At 34.4% G+C, this 22,129-nt stretch overlaps 1 protein-coding gene across 7 annotated transcripts in view; it reads right to left on the minus strand.

The window, feature by feature from the left end:
- Positions 1-240: 240 nt before the first annotated feature.
- The window catches only part of Slc30a6 (solute carrier family 30 member 6), a 44,930-nt gene continuing 23,041 nt past the window's right edge, over positions 241-22,129 (minus strand). For 4 of the 7 annotated variants that reach the window (XM_040271555.2, XM_005322467.5, XM_040271556.2 and 1 more), the window contains 9 exons: positions 19,799-19,879; positions 18,554-18,589; positions 17,545-17,639; positions 15,544-15,592; positions 14,564-14,683; positions 11,444-11,546; positions 10,034-10,081; positions 8,565-8,633; positions 241-2,485 (listed from right to left, as the gene is read on the minus strand). In XM_040271555.2, coding sequence (XP_040127489.1) covers positions 1,985-2,485; positions 8,565-8,633; positions 10,034-10,081; positions 11,444-11,546; positions 14,564-14,683; positions 15,544-15,592; positions 17,545-17,639; positions 18,554-18,589; positions 19,799-19,879 — 1,102 coding nt within the window. In that variant the 3' untranslated portion in view covers positions 241-1,984. Of the gene's footprint in view, positions 2,486-8,564; positions 8,634-10,033; positions 10,082-11,443; positions 11,547-14,563; positions 14,684-15,543; positions 15,593-17,544; positions 17,640-18,553; positions 18,590-19,798; positions 19,880-22,129 lie in introns of those variants that run through there. The other 3 variants (XM_040271557.2, XM_013357387.4, XM_078029429.1) reach the window with 3 other exon arrangements.

The following is a 22,129-nucleotide window of genomic DNA, read 5'->3' on the forward strand; positions in this document are numbered from 1 at the left end:
CTGCCTCTGAACGAGTGTTGAGGAAGCACGCCTAGAATCTCACACAGAGCTGTGGTTGGTAACTGAACACTTTTTAAAATCCCATGGGGATGGAGAAGACATGTATGGGGTAGCAGCACATACTTTTTGTTTTGCAGTGTTAGGGATCGAACCCAGGGCCTGTGCATGCTAGGCAAGCACTCAACTACCGAGCTATATCCCCAAGTCCCAGCAAATACCTCTTAATTATCACTCAGCACATGGCAGTACTTCAGATTTCATGTTATGACCCAAATTCACAGTTAGATGAGGTCAGTGGAGGAAAAATCACCCAGTAACAGGAGACCAATAGGCATAGAAATAGTTGGAGAACAACCGAAAAAGGACAAGAAAAGGTTGCCTCATGACATTTTACAAGCTTTCATTTACTCCAGTAGTCAAGGTAGTCTGGGATCTTTTCTTCATTGGGTCAAGTGGCCAAACAGGATTGCAGATGTCAAAGACAATGAATCACTCTTCACTAAGCAAAAGGTATTTAAAACATGCTGACTTTTTACCACAAATGACTACAATTCTGCTTGACAGAGATGGTTTCTTGAATGTCTGCGATTCCACTGTAAAGAAAGGATTTTGAAGTGTTGTCCTTACTTAAAAGAGAATAAGTTGACTGAAGAAATTGTTGCAAATTCTACTAAAACAAAATTCTTGTCTATATAGCTGGTTGATACCTGGGAAAGTTATAAATCTCCAGCTCTGGATTCCAGAAAACTTTAATCTATTCTCAAAATGCTTTTTCAAAACCACAATTATAGAACACATAATAAAACAAAACAAAAAGAAGCCTTCCAGGTAATGTGTGAGTGCTACTTGTTATACTTTTTGAAAGAAATACTGGCCACATTGGAAAGTCTTTAAAATCTGCATTTGGAAAATGACCAAAAAAAATTATATAATCTACATAATTCTCACACTGTGCATCTCAGTTAACAATTCACCATCTTTATCTTTAACAAAGAAAAACAAAAAAAAGCCAGAAACTGCTCACTGAAGACTTGACAATACTGTATTCTATAATCGAAGTTCCATTATACTTCTACAAAATGATATAATATATAGTCAAATTCCTTAGGCAAATTTGAAAAGATATCAAATTCCATATGATGTCTGGAATTCCAAATATTTGGAGTAACATGTTTGACATATTTTGTTAATAAAATGAGAAATTTAAAGTTATCCAATTAAAATTTGTTAAAGAGATATATATTATTATGTCAGTATTTGATTAAATATAATATAGAAAACTGTGATTCTTTCACTGCATTTCACCAAAGGTTTGATATTCACTGAACCAATTACAACACTGGACACTTATGGATTATTTACATATGTGTTAAAACTTATAAATGATGAGAAAAACTTTAACAAAACTCTGGATTCAAAAATTTAAATTGTGCTACATAGTAGAACGTATCCCAAAATTTTTGATAAAAATTTTTGCTTACTTTATAAGATATAATTCAGGAAGACCTCAAAGAAAAAATGTAGCAAGTAAGTTTGGAAAAGCTATAAAAGAGCCTTTTACTTTTCAAATGGCATTTTTGTCCTTTCCTAAAATGTATATTATTTAAGAAGCATGTTTATAAATTTCACTAAAGAAAATATTGTCTTCTCAGTAAAGTGATAGATCCACTCCATGAAGTGGCTCTCTTATAAAGGTAGGGTCGTATCACACTGTAGTCAGCTACAAAACCAAGGATAGCAAAATTCAAATTTAGAGAAACACGCTTTCTAAAGGAAGTCTATTTAAAGACTATAACATTTACAAGGATCTCACTGCCACAAAACATTTTACAAAAATATAGTTTATAGGTTTCATGAAATGTGAACAAGCCTACTATTCTCTAACATTTTGTGTAAATGATTGAACAGTCAATGCAAAGTTGAATTACTAAATATATTGGAAGCCTAGGAGTCAATATTCTTCATAAAAATAAGTTAGAGTACATCATGGTCTTGGTTGTCCAATTCTATTGTTATTTCCATATCTACTTGGTATATTTGTAAAACCAGTCCTGAATCCTTGGGTGGCTCCCATTCCTGGAGCTCCAAGTCCTTGATTAAGCATAGTGCTATAGGGTGTGTGTCCATGATTAAGACCCAAACCATAGGGCCTTGTTTGTGTGTTTAGAAGAATAACAGGGCTCACATTTTTCCCAGGGGTATTAAACGAAAATTCTGGAGGTGGACTACTATGTTTAGCTGGAGTTGATGTGACAGGGTTCGAATCATCAGTACTCTTTAAAAGAGGCATTGGAATTATGTGATGGTCTGAAAAGTTTAGGACATTGGCTGCAACAGGCCCAGACAGTAAGGCAGGCCTGATCCAATCATCCTTGAAAATTTGAACAGTCAGAGTAGATACAAGAGTATACAGCCTGTTGGTGACATGAGCAAGAACCATTTGTTCATTTGCATCTCGTCGAATTCTTACATGCACTGATCCAGCCTAAAAGGGGCAAAATCATAAGAGAACACTTAGAATTATATTACTGAAAATTCCATTAGAAATAAACAATTTACTTATGATTTGGTCAGTTCTTGGAAAATTCTTTAAAATAAGAGAAAGCATAATGTCTTGCTATTTCTGGAAGACTACTTACTGATAATTATTAATGTAAAAGTTGAAGAAATAATTTCTGACTATTTAAAATATAAAAAATTCAGTTAAGACAAAGATAGGTATAAGTTAAAACACATGGCAGAAAAAAATAAAGTATATGAAAACATGGTGGATGGGAACAACAGGTAAGTATTAATTCCAACTGGAGAAGACTTCGAAAGAAGACTGCATTTGACCTAGGACTGATGATTAAATGGAATTTCAAAAAGTGGAGAAAGGAATTTGGTGCTGAGGGAAGAGCAATTAAAATACATGGCATATCTATTAAGAATAAGCAATATTGTAATTTATACTAATATATAAAGAAGTACAAACATTCTGAGGGGCAGAAGAAGGAACTATAAGAAGAAAGAGAAGGGGCTGGGGCTGCAGCTCAGTGGCAGAGCACTTGCCCAGCATGTGAGGCAATGGGTTCAATCTTTAGCATCACATAAAAATAAACAAATAAGATAAAGGCATTCTGTCCATCTACAAATATAAAACATTTTTTAAAAAGAAAAGAAGAAAAGAGAAGCAGGGGGGAAGATATGTAGGCAATACATTAAAAAGTTAGGCTAATACATGGCTCTAAAAATGATAAAGAAGTTCTGATTTAATAGCATTCAAATAAAAGTGAAATAATCTGAGTTTGGAAAAAATGCAGGTATGGACAACTGGTAACCAGGTAGGAAATGAGTGAAACAGTCTAGGTTTGAAATGAGGAGAGCTGAGCTACAACAAAAATAGTGGGATCAGAGAGGAACAGATAGATTAGTCACACTCCAGAGGTAGAAGTGAGAAGACCTGATACCACCTGGTACTAATAGATGAAGGAGATGGACTCATCTGAGATGATCTCAAGGTTTCTATCCTAGATACTAGAAGGATAGAGAGCCATAGGCATTACATTTATTAACATGAAAAGGTGTTTATCACGTATTATATTTTTCAAGTAAATAATAAAATATAGGTATAACAATGATCCTATTTTGGTTAAAACACATGACAAACAGAAAAATATCAAGAAAAGCAATTATCTCTGGCAAAATTATTAAGGATTTCTATTCTTTGTGACTTACAAGTTACAAGTTTTTAGTTTTCTAATAGCTATTATTTGCCAAATAAAAATATGTAATGAATAAAATTAAATAAAATGTCCAGCAAACATGCTTTGTTGATTTGTAGATAAAGTCAGCTTTAAAGTAATTTTTAAAGTTATTACAAAACATAACCTGTACATAATTAGCATCTAATTACAATGTGTGTGAATATATGACTTGAAACATTAATTATAGAATACTAATACAAAAGCTATTGTCAATCATAACATAAAAAAACCTTATATTCCTTTAATATGACTTGTAGTTAATTACTTTTAAGTAAGACAGGCCATGTATATAAATCAAGTCATCTTTGGGCTGGGGTTGTGGCTCAGCAGTAGAGCACTCACCTCACATGTGCGAGACCCTGAGTTCAATCCTCAATACCACATAAAATAAATAAGTGAAATAAAGATATTGTGTCCAACTACAACTAAAAAATAAATATTTAAAAAATAAATCAAGTCATCTTTAATTCTCTCTTTTCTTTGACATTATCATTTTGTGGTTTGACATGGAATGCAAAGTAATCAAAACAAATGGAAAACCATTCCAGAATATGAGCTTGAACAGTTTCCTACGAGTTTGTTACATGTGTTAATCTAAGGTTTTTGTTACATACATTTTAGGCATCTTAAAAGCCCGTTAATTTCCTGGGTCTTACTGAGGGACTATGTAGGTAGGTATGGTTTCTAGATAATAAAATTCTGAATAGTTTAGATGACTATATTCTTTGTGTTCATAAGCCATCCAGCTTAAGAAACATTTGTCTACTTATTTATTAATATGGTCAGTATAATTAAAAGAATGATTAAAAAATGAGCTGCAGAAGTGGAGGAATATAAGTTGGTAGAAGGCATTTTGCACCAAAACACAAAAAATGTGATTATTTTCTTACAAAAATCACTTCTAAAAATTAATCTTAAGGAATAATAACAGATATGTGTAAAGATCATTCCACCAAATGTTCATCCCATCCTATTTAGGAAAAAATAGAAAACCATCTAAATGTCCATTGGGGATTGATATAATAAAATATGGCATATGTATATAATGTAAAATTACAACTACTAAAAATTATGTTGGGATTCTTGGAAGATGGCAGTGGTTTTTGAAATCCCCAAATATCCTTGCAAAAATAGAAAAGCTAAGACAACAAAACTGAAAATCTATGAACAACATTGGCCAAAACAACTTAAGGGCTGGGAGCTAGGGTTGTAGCTTAGTGGTTGAGTGCTTGCCTTGCATGTATGAGGCACTGGGTTTGATCCTCGGTGCCACTAAATAAATAAATAAATAAATAAATAAATAAATAAATAAATAAATAAATAAGATATTGTGTCCATCACAAGTAAAAAAAAAATGTTTAAAAAAATAAACAAAAATTTAAGGGCTGTGGTTGGCTTGGCAGTAAAAGCATTGCCTAGCATGTGTGAGGCACTGAGTCTGATCCTCTGCACCATAAAAAACAAACAAACAAACAAATAAATAAACAAATGTGTTTGTGTCCATTTACAACTAAAAAGAAAACAAAAGCAAAACCAAAAAAACTGCCAAACTTAATAACATTGGTACCCCTATGAAGTTACAAATATAATCGGTAAAACCTGCAAGGCATCAGAATCTGCAGGAGGAACAAAAGGAAGTAACAGGACACCTGACTGACCTAAAAACCCAGAAGCAGCTAAATGGCACTTAACAGAAATCTAGGACAGTCAATCTGAGAAAGGTAGCTGAAACCAGGAGGGGCTTCCCACCTCTCAATCCTGGGTGAGTTCACTGGCTCTGCCATAAGTCTGAAGAGCTGTAGGAGCCTGAGCCCGGTGAGCTCTCAAGTAGCCAGGCAAAGCTCCCTTCTAGGACAAAGCCCAACAATAAGTAGAAACAACTGGGAAGAGAATCCAATTGAGTAGCCCAGCAGAGACAAAGGATAAAGGAGATTCAGATGTAGAATAGTTAGGAGGAAAAACTCAACAAAACAAAAACGTTCACTTTATAAAATCATCAAAAAAGGGAGCTCAAACTCATGATTTTATATGAACTATTTTAAATCAGTCCTAATTATAAAACACAGGAAAGCTAATTTTTCATAAAGATGGACAACAGAAAAGAATCAAGGTTAAAAATCACATAAAATTACTATAAGAAAAAAAATGTAAAAGAGATTGTAAAAGATGATCAGAAAGACATAAGTATGAGGGCTAGGGTTGCGACTCAGTGGTAGAGTGCTTGCCTAGTATGTGTGAGGAGGCACTGGATTCAATCCTCAGCACAACATGAAAAATAAATAAAATGAAGTGTGTATATATATATATACACACACACACACACACACACACACACACACACACACATATATATATAAAATACATAACTATGAATGAGGTAAAAATTATTACCTGCTTTTTCAAAATAAGTCAAAAGGCATGAAACAAGAACATGAATCAGAATTACAAAAATGTGGAAAGAGATGACAACTAAAATACAAGGAAAAACAAAATCATTCCAGAAATGAAGATTAGTACTAGAAGAAATGAAAAAACAAGTAAGTATACCTTAAGAAAAAAAAGTCAAAAAGAAGAAAAATTTTTTAAATTGAAAAAAAATTAAAAGATGAAAAGGATTTTGGAGAAAATAACAAATATGAAAGAAAAGCAAAGCCCCAACATGCATAGAACAGGAATTCTGGAAGAAGGAAACCAAAGCAAGAAAACAGAATATATATTAAGAACTATACTTAAAGAAAATATTGTTTAGGGCTGGGGATGTGGCTCAAGCGGTAGCACGCTCGCCTAGCATGCGTGCAGCCTGGGTTCGAGCCTCAGCAGCACCACATACCAATAAAAAAAAGATGTTGTGTCCGCTGAGAACTAAGAAAATAAATAAATGTTAAAATTCTCTCTCTCTCTCTGTCCCCCTCTCTCTCTCACTCTCTCTTTAAAAAAAAAAAGAAAATATTGTTTAAAATTATTTTTGAAATAGCATTCATCAGAGGATACACTATACCTGAAATAACTCAGAATGAGCAATACCAAGATCTACCTATCTATCTATCTACCTACCTACCTACTGATCTATCTATTTTAGTTTTGAGGATGGAACCTAGGCATGTTAAGCACAAGCTCTACCACTGAGCAATACTCCTAGACCCTTTAAAGAAAAAAAGCTGGGGGACATCCAGGCAAAAAGATAGTCACCTATACAAGGAAAAACAAAAAGACTGTCATTTGGATTTGTGCAGCAGTGCTTTATGCCAGAGGTAGATGAGGTAATGTATTTAAGAAACTCAAGAAAACAAACTCTACTAGTGATTTTATATCCAACCAACTGATTTTCAAGTATAGTGTCTACAAACTTTTCAACATTTAAAAATATTGCTCTCATTAGCCCTTTCTGAAGAGTTTATCAGAGAATAAGTTTTAGATATCTGAAATGACTAGAGAGGGGAAGAGTGGGTAGAGGCAGAGGTGACGTAGCTATTTTTCCACTGAGTGCATAAATCTGACACTAAAGATTACAAATTTGGTTGATAATCTGAATTGTTGGACCAGCTCTGATCTGCCCACTTCTGGAATTTATGTCATGTAAAGAAAAATAAAACCCACTTTGCTTTTTAAAAAATTATACTGTAGAAGAGTATTTAAGGACATAGAAAACTTTATGATATAATAAGTAGGCTGAAGGAAATCTGGACCCCCTCCTACTGTCTCCCCACACTATAAGGAAAAGCCTGGGTAAGAATTTTAGCTGTCTTGCTCCAGTACTAAATCCCAGTCTCCTAAATATTGGCTGGCAGCACAAAGTTTGTGGATGTAAATAACCAGGTTTCAGGGTTTTAAAGATACCTTTTTAAAAAAATTTTTTTTTGTAGTTGGACACAATAACTTTATTTATTTATTTAATGTGGTGCTGAGGATTGAACCCGGGGCCTTGCACGTGTGAGGCGAGTGCTCTACCGCTAAGCCACAACTCCAGCCCCTTAAAGATATCTTAATAAAAATCCTACCAAAAAAATAGTGAAAAGGGGAAATTATAAAACAGAATGGTCTCATTTTCTAAGGAGAACCAGTTTAACTATAAACACCAAAATTTCAACAGCAGTTTTCTCTACATAATAGGGTGATTTAAATTTTAGGGGGAGGATATGTTTTTGTATTTTTCTTGTCATCCTGACACAGGAATGAAACCATGCCATAATAAAATTTCTCTGGTATTGAGGTCCAAACTGGATTAGAAAATATGGAATTTTAGCTGGGCATAGTGGTGCCTGCTGTTATCTTAGCTACTTGGGAGGCTGAGACAGGTAGATTCCAAGTTCAAGGCCAGCCTGAACCACTTATTGAGATCTGTCTCAAAAAAAAAAAAAAAAAAGTCGTTGAGGGTGGGGTAGGGTGGTGACTGGAGTAATGTAGCTCAGTGATTGAGGGGTTGAGCCTGGGTTCAAAAAGACAAAAGGAAGTATGGACTTTTATGTTGAAGCAAGTTGTGTTACTGCAACTCTTTAACATGCTCAGCAAAATCTACAGAATTAGAACTATGGTTAAAAAGACATAATTGTATTTTTTACTTTTGCAACATTCTCATATTAAGGAAACACTGACTATGGACTTGTCTTTTCTGGACAGTCCAGTATTAAGATCAGCAGTAGTTTGAAGGTTAAAAAAATAAATTAATTAATTAATCTCAGGTAGGTAACTGAATCCAAATTTGGATTTAAAATGGAAATCAAACGCCCTATAAAAATTCTAAAAAAAAACCCTTTTTCAGTGTTAGAAATTAAAAACTATGTTTTAAATTATATTTTAAGTAATAAGTAGAAAACATACCAATGAACCAAATCCTAGGGTCCAAAAATGTTCATTTCGGACTTCTAAAACTCCATCCAAGGTAGAAACCTAATCAAAACCAGAAATAGGTTATGAGAGTTATTTGCATTTGACATATGAAACACATTTCAGTCGCATTATGGACTTAATCTAAACGTAGAATATTATGGTGAGCCCTGTACAAGGACACTCAGCCAAGAGAAGTACTAAGCCACCCAAGACACCTTTTTTTTTTGCACCAGGAATTGAACCCAGGGACACTTAACCACTGAGCCATATTCCAAGCTCTTTTTTATATTTGATTTTGAGAATATAATTTTCTCACTAAGTTGCTTAGGGTCTCACTAAGTTATTGAGGCTGGCTTTGAACTCACAACCTTCTGTCTTAGCCTCCCAAATTACTGGGATCACAGGCATGCACCAGTGTACCCAGTAAGACACCATTCTTTTTTTTTTTTTTGGTACAGGGGATTGAACTCAGTGGCACTTAACCACTGAGCCACATCCCCAGCCCAATTTTGTATTTTATTTAAAGACAGGGTTTCATTGAGTTGCTTAGCATCTCACTTTTGCTGAGGCTGGCTTTGAACTTAGGATCTTCTACCTCAGCCTCCGGAGCCGCTGAGATTACAGGTGTACATCACCTTGCTCAGCAAGATAAACATTCTTGATTGCACAGTACTGCCCCAATCCTTTTAGAGTCAAATCATGACTACTAAGTCTTACTCTCCCCTCACTTCAATAGCATATGCTTCTTTTAATTATACCTACATGGCACATATTTATATTTAGCATTTGTGTATTAGTTTTTTTGATCTTCTCAATCATTCCTTCCCTGGATTTCCTTATAACAAATCTCCATACAACACAAAATATTATTTGAATGTGGGCTGTCAGGAAATTCCTGGGCCAGACATAAAATGTGTGGCTTATAAGAACAGTAGCACAGAAGGCATATCCAGTGTCATTTTCATAAGCTGAGACGTGGACAGCTATGTTGGAAGAAGTGACCTTTGTGATACCAACAACCAGGAGTTTAGAATAGTACCAAGATAATTCACCTATCTTATATCTTGATTAGGAAGCAGGCTGAAATTTATAACAATAGAAAGTCTAAAGTCTAGATCAAGATGTCAGGTGAAGTAATTAACAGGTAAAAGTAGACTCTGTGTTTACAAAATTCTAGATTTGAATAAAGAGTCAGAAAAAAATCACAGCATTTATAAAATCAATCAGGTGGTCTTTAGATCATTACCTTCCACACTTATTTAAAGTGAATTTGTCTTCCATACTGAGCAACTCCTCAATTTATTTTCCATTTTTGCTACTATGTTCTGACTCTGTTACTACAAAGAACACAAACTCTCCTAGAATAAGATTTTAGGTAGGTTTCAACAAAATATTGTATGTACCCACCCTTTCAATTCCTAACATAAATTAAAATGATTTTATTTATCATTCCATCTTACCTCTCTGATAAGTTTATCCAACTGACCAATAACATGGGGTGGTGTTGTCTGGGGGAAAAAATAAAATATGAATAGCCTATGGAGAAAAATAATTTTGTAACCATGGTCCTGAAATCCCTCCATATGGATTTTTTAAAACTTAATTAGCATATCCATCACCTCATAGCTTTTTTTAAAATCTTATTTTGATATCTTTATTTATTTTTATGTGGTGCTGAGGATGGAACCCAGTGCCTCACACATGCTAGGCAAGCGCTCTGCCACTGAGCTACAGCTCCAGCCCCCTCCATATGAATTTTAAACCCATCTTTGGTTTTCACATGTGCCCTATTGTGATTCAGAAAAGTAAGGTTTCAACTGGCTCACTAATAGAACAACATTACTAATTGGTCCATACTCATAATGTTATCTCACAAAGAAGAGAAGCTGCTATTGATAGAACCAAATAAAGCTCAAAGAGCCAACCAAGCAATAAAAAGTCTTCAAGAAATGGTTTGAAATGTAACATTTTGTAAGTGCATAGGACTCTGCAATTCTTCTTCATCTTTTTTTTTTTTTTTTTTTTTTTTGGCACTGGGAATTGAACCCAAGGGCATTTTATCACTGATCTATACTCCCTGCCCTTTTTATTTATTTTGAGACAGTATCTCACTAAGTTGCTTAGGGCCTTGTTAAGTTGCTGAAGCTGGCCTTGGACCTGAAATCTTTCTGCATGAGTCACTGATATTATAGGTGTGCACCAGCATGCCTGGCTTAACGTTAAAATTGTGATCCTCTTGCCTAGGCTCTCAATTTGCTAGGGTACAGCTGTGTCTGGCTTATCCCATTGTTATTATTGCTTTTAGAGATGGAGTGACTGCCCATAAATTTAAAAAGAAAAAGACATGAAGGTAAGAGACAGAAAGAAGAGCATTGCTTACATACCCATCTAGCCCTAAGAAACTGTTCACCTTTCTAGTCTGGGTCTTGTTTAATGTGTTTCTACTGTTTTAAAAAGTAGAAATTCATCATATTTACATCTGAAATTTACATCTCAATGATCCAAAGACAGGAAATAAGAAAAAAAATCATAACCAGATTATATAACAGCTAAGACCTATTTACTGAGGGAAAAAAGATAACCCCCCATTTTTTTTTTTTTAAGGAAACATTACCCAAGGCAAATAATTTTAAGTTCATGATTGCATGTCACAGAAGCACAGGAGGATTTGTGCCTACTTTAAGGACTGACGAAATCCCACCTGGTTCTTACTATATGGATTTCAGAAAGTATTGTTTGACTTAATTGCTAACAGAGCCCTCTAGTTAATAAAATTTTCAGAATAAATCATTTTTTTCCTATAAAATTTTTAGCAACCAGAGTTTCAATTGGTAGAACATGGGTAAACATGAATATTCCAAGAACCTTACCTGGAGTAGCACTTTTCCACTGTACACGCTCATGGGATACATGGTACCAAATGTCATCAGGGCAATGGCTATTGCAGACGCGGTGTCCACAGCAAAGTAATTACTAAAAAGAAAAAAATTCCAAATCTTAAATGTATGCTTCACTAGGCATCTCACAATTCAATCTACTGACCACTAATTATTTAAGGCAAGAGAATCTTTCTTATCACAAATGGCCCCTACTGACAGAGGAGCACCTTAAAGGAGAAAAAAAGTTTCTATCTAGAGTCCCTTCCTATTAAATTACAGCAGAAAAACAACTAATAATTGTGCTAATTCATGAGGAGAAAGGATAAGAAAAAATGTAAGCATTTACTCACTACATATATTTCAATCTACTTGTCAACTAGAAAGATTTCAAATATATTTGCTTGAGATACACAAATAAAAAACTTCAACTAGTAATTTCTGATATAGAGAGACTAATGGAGTCCTCAATGATTCTATCAATTTTCCTGTAAACAATAATTGTTTTGATAAAAAATTTTCAAAATTCTCGGGAGTCTGTTATAGCAATGCTGTGGATGAAGAACAACATCTCATGAACAATTCAGACTTTGTTGAAATTCTATTAAGAAGACAAAATGAAATGTCAATGGTTACAAGATGGTCTTGTCCTTTTAACTTTTTGCTATATGCTGGGGCTAGAAACACAAATAAGGCATCTCCACCTTAGAAAGAGCAGGAATACACATATGAAGAACATGAAGTACTTTGTGTATTAAAATAAAAGTTTCTACATGGTGTCATGGATGTTCAAAGGAGTGAATGATGCAGCTATTGGGGTGGGGATGATCCAGAAAGTCTAATTATGAAAAAAGAGGTAAGTCTTCAAAGACAAGTAAAATAAGCAGAGGGGAAATATTCAAAACAGTAAAAGCAGCATATGAAAGAGCATTAAAACCCTGATACAGCAATGAAACCACGAACAATGTGGTATAGGCAGATGGGTGGCTACATAGGTTGGCAAGAGCTTGCCTGTATAGGACTCTATGCTAACAACTTTAAAATTAAAAAAAACAAAACTTGTGGTGGTGCTGGGGATGGAATCATACTCTACTACTGAGCTACATCCCCAGCCCTTTTTCCTCTTTTTATTTTGAGACAGGGTTCTGCTAAGTTACCCAGGCTGGCTTTTATGATCCTTGTACCTCATTCCCAGAGTTGTTGGGTTTATAGGTGTGTAGCACTGTTCCTGGTAACAACTTTGAATTTTTACCAATATACAAAGGAGAGGGGTTTAAGGTGGAAAAACACTATGTCTAGATTAGCAATTCTGAATAATCATGTTAGTAGTAAAATAGACAATAACAGGTGATGGATGAGAAATAAAATTAGAAGTCTAGAAGACTGTAACTTCATATCATGTACAATCACAAAAATGCAAAGTTATACTTCATGTATGTGTGATTTGTCAAAATACATTCTATTGTTATGTATAACTCAAAAGAATAAATTAAAAAAAAGAAGTTTAGAAGAGTATTCTAATTAAGTCAAGGTAATGATGACAAAGGCCTTAATTGGGTCAGGAATAGGAAAGAGAAGACAGTAAAAAAAAAAAAGACAAGACTAAATAGGACTTGGATACCAATTAGAATTTATTTGTCGAGGAGGGAAAGAGGAGAAGGGAAGAAAAGCAGGTATTTGAGAATGCACTGGACTGGGTGAAGTGGTACATGCCTGTAATCCCAGCGACTTGGGAGGCTAAGGCAGGAGGATCACAAGTTTGAGGTTAGCCTTGGCAATTAAGCAAGACTCCGTCTCACAAAAAAATATAAAAAAATAAAAAGGGCAGAAGATGTGCTGAGAATTCACCTAGTACCACAAAAAAACATAAAACAAACAAACAAACAAAATACCATGTGATCCAGCAATTCCATTTCTGAGTATATACTCCCAAGAATTCCTACGTTCACAGTGGCATTATTTATAGTAGCCAAAAAAAAAAAAAAAATAGAAATAATCCAAATGTCCACTGATGGATGAATGAGGAAAACAAAATGTGGTATGCACATCAAAATGTTATTCAGACTTAAAAGGGAGGAAATTCTGACACATGCTACAACATGAATGAACCTTAAAAACATTATACTGTGTAAAATATGCCATTTACAAAAAGACAAATACTGAATGATTCTATCTATATGAGGGAGGTAGTTAAGAGTAATCAAAATCAGAAACACAAACTAGAATGGTGGTTGACAGGAACAGTGGGTAAGGGAAGACTGAAGTTATTGTTTAATGGACACACTTTCAGTGAAGGGATGATGAAAAAGTTCTGGAGATGGACAGTTGTGATGACTGCAGAAAAATATGAATGTACTTAAAGCCACTGAACCATATATGTCAAAATGGTTATGCATTATTTGTGCAACTTTTAACACAATCTTTAAAAAAGAATCTATTGGAATAGAAGATAATAGTATTCACTGAGGGTGGGAAATAAAAGAAAAAGCACCTTCAGCAACAAGGGAAACCAGTGAGGCAGACAAGAACAGAAGCCAGGAAGATAAGCCTACTGGAATTCAATAGAGATCTAGGCTAGAAATAAAGATCTTGAAATCCTTGGAGGTAATAAAAAAAAACAAGTAATTGTAGATCAGCTTTAGGAGAGCATAAAAGCAAGAATAATACAATTCAGGAAAGATTCTAATAAACACCATTATTTAAAGGGCAAGAGAATCAAAGGATTATGTCAAAATGTTAAAAGAGCCATAATATCTATTTCCTAAAAGGCTTTAAAAAAAATTGCTTCACACCTACTTCCTCTTCTCCCTCTCTCAGCAATAGCAGCTGTAGCTTAGATCTCTCTTACTGTCCTCTTCTGTTCACTCATCAGGTCAGCAGTGGGGAATTTAAATCGTTTTCCAGTCTGCATTATAGATTGTTGTGAGAAATACTTATCGAGCCCAATTCCCTTAATTTTTTAGATGAAGACACTTGATGACAAGACTTGACCATAGTTACATAGGTCATTAGCAAAAATGTTAGAAACCTGACTCCAATCCATCCTGCAGATGCTCTTAAATGCCAGGCCCTAGGAATCTAAACACTTGATGGCAATAAAAAAAAAATACTTACTTAATTTCAATTAGCATGTATGTAATACAAAGAGCAAATGCTCCAGCAAGATCAATCAAAACAAATGGATTCATTCGGGGAAGGAAGATACTGCTAAGTCCCGGAATAATTCCACACAAGCTATGAAAAAACAGAGTATTCATTAGCAAAATTCATATAATACTGATGAAAACCTTGCCAAAAATAACTTGTATTTTATGATATTTTTCAGGGAGAGTACTGGGGTGCTTCAGCACTGAACTACATTACATCTCCAGTCCTTTTTATTTTATTGAGACACAGTCTTACAAGGTTGCTGAGGGTTCTGCTAAGTTGCTAAGGCTGGCCTCAAACTTGTGATCCTCTGGCCTCACCCTCCTTAGTCCCTGGGATTATAGGCATACACCGCCGTACCCAGATTGATAACTTATATTTTAGTTCAAATAATATACCTTGTAAAGAAAAAACAAAGGATTTGGAAACAAAACTTCTATATAATCAAATAAAAAGAAAAGGGAGAGGACTGGGGATGTGGCTCAAGTGGTAGCGCGCTCGCCTGGCATGCGTGCGGTCCAGGTTCGATCCTCAGTACCACATACAAAGAAAGATGTTGTGTCTGCCGAGAACTGGAGAATAAACGTTAAAAAATTCTCTCTTTCCCTCTCTCTCTCTCACTCTCTTTAAAAAAAAAAAGGGAGAATAAGAATCAAATATGTGAGATTCATGCTCTAATCTCAGCAATAAATAATGTTAAGTCCCCATGATAGATGTATTTCTTTTTTTAAATATATATATATATATATATATATATATATTTATTTTAGTTTTAGGTGGACACAATATCTTTATTTTACATTTATGACGTGCTGAGGATGGAACCTAGTGCCTCACACATGCTAGGCAAGCACTCTACCACTGAGCCACAACCCCAGCCCTGATAGATGCATTTCTTGTGAATATTTAAAAAATTATGGATATCATGTAACTTGATGCCATCTTACCTTCGACTAAGATCTGCAACATGCTCTTGAAGCCAACTTGTACTAGCAGCTTTAAGAAGAAAATACTTGTTATCTATATAGAAGAATAAACTGCTTCTAGAAATACTTTTTATCCTTTTAAAAGTAAGTTCAACAGTGACTGCATAAAATTACAAAAGAAAATCCTACTCCCCAAATTTATGGGAAACTGCATTTCCACCTAGTGAAAATAAAATGTAGATAACCTTTTTAGAAGTAAATTTGGTTATATGTATCAAAGCCTTTTAAAAAAATTATGAACTAGGGGTGTAGCTTAGTGATAGAGTGCTTGCGAGGCATGCACAAGGCCCTGAGTTCAATTTCCAGAACTGTTAAAAAAATTTTTATTTTTAATCTAGTTCAACTTCTTTGGGAATTTATCTTAAAGGAAAAAATAGAAATGCAGTCCAGGAATATGATATAGAAAGGTGATTACAGAATTATTTATAAAATGAAAATTAGGAGACAGAATACTATGCAAGTACTCAAAAATCACTTGTTTAAAGAGTATTTAATGAGATTCTGAAGACATACTGTTCTGACATAGTTAAGCAATATTAAGATATAATTTTAATAAAAATGTCAGGCATAAAATTGCAAATGAGTACAATTCTAAGTATGCAAAATAATTGTATGTGTACAAAGAGAAAAAGTGAAAGGAATAAAATAGAAATGTTAACAGATGTTATCTCTGAATATGAAATTGTGTACAATACAGTTTCATAACACGAGGCTGTTTAAACGTGAATGGGCATTTTCAGAAAACTTTATTTTTTTATTATTATTTTTTTTAGTTGCCAATGGGCTTAGTTTATTTATATGTGGTACTCAGAATCAAACTCAATGCCTCACACATGCTAGGCAAGTTCTCTACCACAGCCACAACCCTTGCTGCTTTCTTTTCTTGATTGTCCCATTGTTTAAGTTAGAAAGACCTAAAAAAACTCTTGTCTATATCTACTTCTGTATGCTTCAAAGTGTGGGTTTTTTTTTTTTTTTTTTGGTCCCCAGTCCTTCTTATTTTGAGACAGGGTCTCACTAAGTTGCATAGGGCCTCAAAAAGTTGCTGAGGCTGGCCTGGAACTTGTGATCCTCCTGTCTCAGCCTCCTGAGACCCTAGCATACAGGTGTATGCCAAAGCACTTTTTTTCCCCCTTGTGCTGGGCATGGAATCCTGGATTTTGTGCATGTTAGACAAGTGCTCTACCACTGAGCTATACCTCCAGACCCACATATCTGCTTTTGTTTTGACCTCACTACATCACTTAGTGTTTAACACTACAGGTTAGTAGAATTTCAAAACTTGCAAAATTTTGAAAATTGCCAATAATTAGCACTACTAAAGTGAAAAACCAATCTGAACTTGTAAAAACTCAAAATAAAAGAATATTTCAAAAGAAATAATTCTGTGCTACTTTGAAATATATGTCAAAGGAAAATTCTTAGAATTTATTTGTTTATAAAATACAATTGTTTCCAATTAGCAAACCAACTATTCTACGTATAATGCTTCCTAAAAAGGCATACAATAGATTTTTCTTAGGTAGATTACACATCTAAAATCTCATAGTATTTGGTAAATGTAATTTTTCATCACATAACATTTAATACATACATCAGTTCTATTTTTAAATAATACTTTATTTTAAAGCTTAAGTTACTGAGGTTTTGTGTTTTTTTAAAATTTTTTTTTAGTTGTTGACGGACCTTTATTTTATTCATTTATTTATATGCGGTGCTGAGAATCAAACCCAGTGCCTCACACATGTGAGGTGAGTGCTCTACCACTGATTCACAACCCCAGCCCAAGATTTTATTTGATGATTGTCTGCTTGAAGAAGACTTGAGAACCTTTGAGGTAATTCTCCCTTCTCTTCAGAATATACTTTCTTGTTGATTTAAGAGTTAATGAAACAAAGAAAAGACCTGTTTTAATGAGAAATTATTTGGATTTTTAAAATTAATAGTAAATAAAAAACATACCTTCAGAGACATAAGCAAATGGTTTATTCCGAATAGAAAGCATGGTGAACAGGTTGAAAGAAAGAGCCACAAAAGTACCAACTAATAATCTTCCCCTAAAAAGAACAACAGTAACATATTCACCTTCATTTTTCTTGGAAATATTAATTTACAATTTCAGAGTGTAGAAAGACTAAGAGAAGGCAAGATAAGAATAGTCTGCTTCAGTGGTTTGGTATTTCAGGAGCCAAAATCTGAATATGTCTACATAATCCATGTCCTGTTTACTATCTTACCTAGGACATAAAATGAATCAGAAATAACAATATCTTTTTAAAATATTTTTGGTACTGGGGATTGAATTCAGAGGCACTCGACCACTGAGCCACCATCACCAGCCCTATTTTGTATTTTATTTGGAGACAGGGTTTCACTGAGTTGCTTAGCACCTCACTGTTACTGAGGCTGGCTTTGAACTCTCAATCCTTCTGCCTCAGCCTCCCAAGCTGCTGGAATTACAGGCATATGCTACCATGCCTGGCCCAACAATATATTTTTAAAATATAATTAATATTTATATAAGTATTATAATTTATATAAATACTAATGGTATTTGGTTTACAATCAATGGACAAATCAAACATTTGAATTAATTGATCAGAATAAGTAAGGCCCATACAGTTGGCAACTATATAGGTGATTAAGTACAATATTTAGGTGGTCATATTTGAACTTACAGAAGACTAGAGAGAACCGGCTTAGTGTGCTGACTTGAATCTGTAAATAATAAAGGAATTGAAACCAAACAGACACACCTTCCTGCAGTATTAAAACATCTAGGGCTTGGGAAGAACAGGTCGAGGGTGAAAAGTAAGAGTCGTGGGATTTTGTTTCTGAAATGCCTGTGAAAATGTATATTGTCACACTCTAAACTACTGATACTAGATAATGTAACTGTTATTGAATAATACATCATTGTAATGAAACTTAATAGTAGATTATATATATTATGTAAACAATGAAGTCTCACGTGTGGATCTCGGGCTGCTCCAAAAAGCGTTCTGCACTAAAAGAAAGAAAATTTATTAAATAAGTCCTATAAATTATAGAACTAAAAAGCTATATTGAATATATAAGTAGTACACCTGAAAGTTCACAGAATCTTTTATTATTATTAGTAGTAGTAGTAGTAACAGTAATAGTAATAGTACCTAGGGGCATTTAACCACATCTCCAACCCTTTTTTAAAAACATTTTTTAAAATTTTGAATCATGTTTGTCTTGCTAAATTACTGAGGCTGGCTTTGAACTTGCAATCCTCCTGCCTCAGCCTCCCAAGTGACTGGGGATTACAGGTGTGCACCACTGTGCCCAGCTTCACAATCTTTTAACATTATCATCAACTATTGTGAGCAGTGTTGTAGCACAGAGACTCACAAATTATCCTTAATATGTAATATCAATTTTTCTCTACCAATCCTGATTCAATAGGTTTGTAATAAACATCAAGAAATGTTTGACTAAGGTGGGGTTGTGGTTCAGTGGTAGAATGCTTGCCTAGCATGCATGAGACACTGAGTTTCGTCCCAGCACCACATTAAAAAAAAAAAAGAAAAGAAAAATAAAGAAGGAAATGTTTGACTAGCTGAGCATGGTGTTGCTTGGAAGACTGAGGCAGAAAGAATGTGAATTCAAAGCCACCCTCAGCAAAAGCAAGAAATTAAGCAACTGACCCTATCTCTAAAAAAAAAAAAAAAAAAAAAAAAAAAAAAAAAAATAGGGCTGGGGATGTGGCTCAGTGGTCAAGTGCCCCTGAGCTCAATCCCAAGTATCCCTTCCCCTCAAAAAAGAAATGTTTGACTGAATCTCTTTCTTTTATTAATTCTCGCCATGACTGAATTTAGTAACAATAAAGAAATACAGAAACTAAGTGAAAAACAATGGAAAAAAGTTTCAAAGAAGAAGAAATTGTAGTATTAAGCACTTCTAGCACTTCTTGTCTTAATTTGCATATCCTTCAAACTAAATGTGTCTCAATGGATTCTTTCATGTTCTCAAAGGTGACATACGTAGGATTTAGAATAACATACAGCCAGCCCAGTGGTACATGCTTCAGGAGGCTGAAGCAGGAGGATTGCAAGTTCAAGGTCAGCCTCAACAACTTTGTGAGACCCTGTCTTAAAAATAAAAAACTAGGAGTACAGTTTGGTGGTAGAGTGCCCCTGGGTTCAATCCTCAGTACCAGGAAAAAAAGTAACATATTATACAAATGTACCTTTCTTTTAAAATAAAGAGGGCTCCCAACTGTGCCAAGACTGTGGAGGCAAATACAGCAAGGACTTCTAATCTTTCAAACCTGAAATCAGAAAATTAAAATTTTCAACTCACAAACCAGTTTATGTAGAACACATTTATACTAATTTATATACTCATTAATATACATATGTGCATCCTCTTATTAGTCAGACAATGTTAGAACAGAAGGATAACAAACAATGAAAATTACATATAAAAATTTAAAATACAACATATATTATCAGGACCCACTTATAGCCTTTATTTTTCTAGAAATAACCATTATTATAATAATAGCCAACACTCAATTGACCTATCTTATGTTAGACTTTTTCAGTGTCTAACCTATTTCTTCACCTAAACTTATAAGTAATTATGAGAATTACTCTACCCCCTTCTTCTTTTCCTGAAAATATAGGAGCTTGGAACTTAAAAGGGAAAGTAACTGTTCAAAGTTATATGCTTAGCAAGTGGAATAATAAGATTTTCAAACTCAGGCACTCTGCTTTCAGAGTTCATGATTTTAAGTATCTCTCATTTTTATACATAATTATAATCCACTATAAATATCATTAATAATATCCCTGGACTATAAATTGGAGGTCATCTTAATTTTATTCATCTTAATTTATTCATCTTAATTCTTCCACAACACAAAGATTAATCATTCCCAATAATTGTGGTAAGTAAATGCTTAAGATTTCTTAAGGAAATAATCATGGAGGTTCATAAAAGAATAATATAATTAAGGATCTTCATTATGTTGCTGTCTGTAAGGGGAAAATGTCGGAATCAACAATATAACAGTATACATTATTAAAAACATAACAGAGCTTGGGACTGGGGTTATAGCTCAGCATTAGAGTGCTTGCCTTGCACACGTGAGGCACTGGGTTCAATCCTCAGCACCACATAAAAAAATAAATAAATAAAGTTATCGCATCCATTTTTAAAAAAATATTTTTTAGTTGTACATGGACGTAGCATCTTTATTTTGTTGATTTGCTTTTACATGGTCCTGGGGATCTAACTCAGTGCCTCATACGTGGGAGGCCAGTGCTTTATCGCTGAGACACACCCCAGCCACCTATTGCATCCATCTTTTAAAAAAATCTTAAAAAATAAAAAGGGCATGGCACAGTGGCACATGCCTGTAATCACAGTGACTCATGAAGCTGAGGCAGGAGAAACCCAAGTTCGAGGCCAGCCTCAGCAACTGAGTGAGACCCTCAGCATCTTGGTGAGACCCTGTCTCAAAATAAAGAATGAAAAGGGCTTGGGATGTAGCTCAGTGATAAGGCTCCCCTAGGTTCAATGTCCAGTGCCTGAAGAAAAAACAAAACAAAACAAAACAAAACAAAACCCAGAAGTGTGTTTATTGACATGGTCAGGTAAAAGTGAAAAAAGTAGGTTATAAAAAAATACAAAAATAAGTAAATGCAACAATGTTATGTGCAAAGATTGATAAGCTGATGTTAAAATGCATATCCTTCAAACTAAATGTGTCTCATTGGATTCTTTCCATGTTCTCAAAGGTGACATCACCATTTTAATATCAAGAGAGACACAATCTTGAAGAACAAAATTGCATGATGTATACTGCCACATATCAAGACCTACTTTAAAGTTATAGAATTAACATAGTGTGGGAAAGAGAATCCAGAAATAGACCCATACATATACAGTCAACTGATTTATAAAAAGAAGCACACAGAAGTAGAGTAAAGGTGTTTTCTTTTATTAAATAGTGATGCATCAATTGAATATCTATATAAAAACAAACATGCCTTGACCCCTGCCTCATAGCATACTCAAAAATCAACTCCAGTTAGACTATAAGCTTAAATATGACAGGTCAAACAATAAGACTTCTCTGGCTAGGGTTGTGGCTTAGTGGCAGAATGCTTGCCTAGCAATGTGTGAAGCACTGGGTTTTTTTTTTTTTTTTTTTTTTTTTTTAAGAGAGAGTGAGAGAGGAGAGAGAGGAGAGAGAGAGAGAGAATTTTTTAATATTTATTTGTTTTTAGTTCTCGGCGGACACAACATCTTTGTTGGTACGTGGTGCTGAGGATCGAACCCGGGCCGCACGCATGCCAGACGAGCGCGCTACCGCTTGAGCCACATCCCCAGCCCGAAGCACTGGGTTTGATTCTCAGCACTGCATATTAGTAAATAAAATGAAGGCGTACTGATAACTAAAAAAAAAAAAATTCTGAAAACAACAATAAGACTTCTCTACCTGATAGCAGAGCAGAGTATCTTTGACCTTGAGGAAGGTCAGGATTTCTGAACAGGTACATGAAATGTACTA

The sequence above is a fragment of the Ictidomys tridecemlineatus genome, chromosome 12 (genome assembly GCF_052094955.1).
Source record: "Ictidomys tridecemlineatus isolate mIctTri1 chromosome 12, mIctTri1.hap1, whole genome shotgun sequence".
Classification (NCBI taxonomy): domain Eukaryota; kingdom Metazoa; phylum Chordata; class Mammalia; order Rodentia; family Sciuridae; genus Ictidomys; species Ictidomys tridecemlineatus.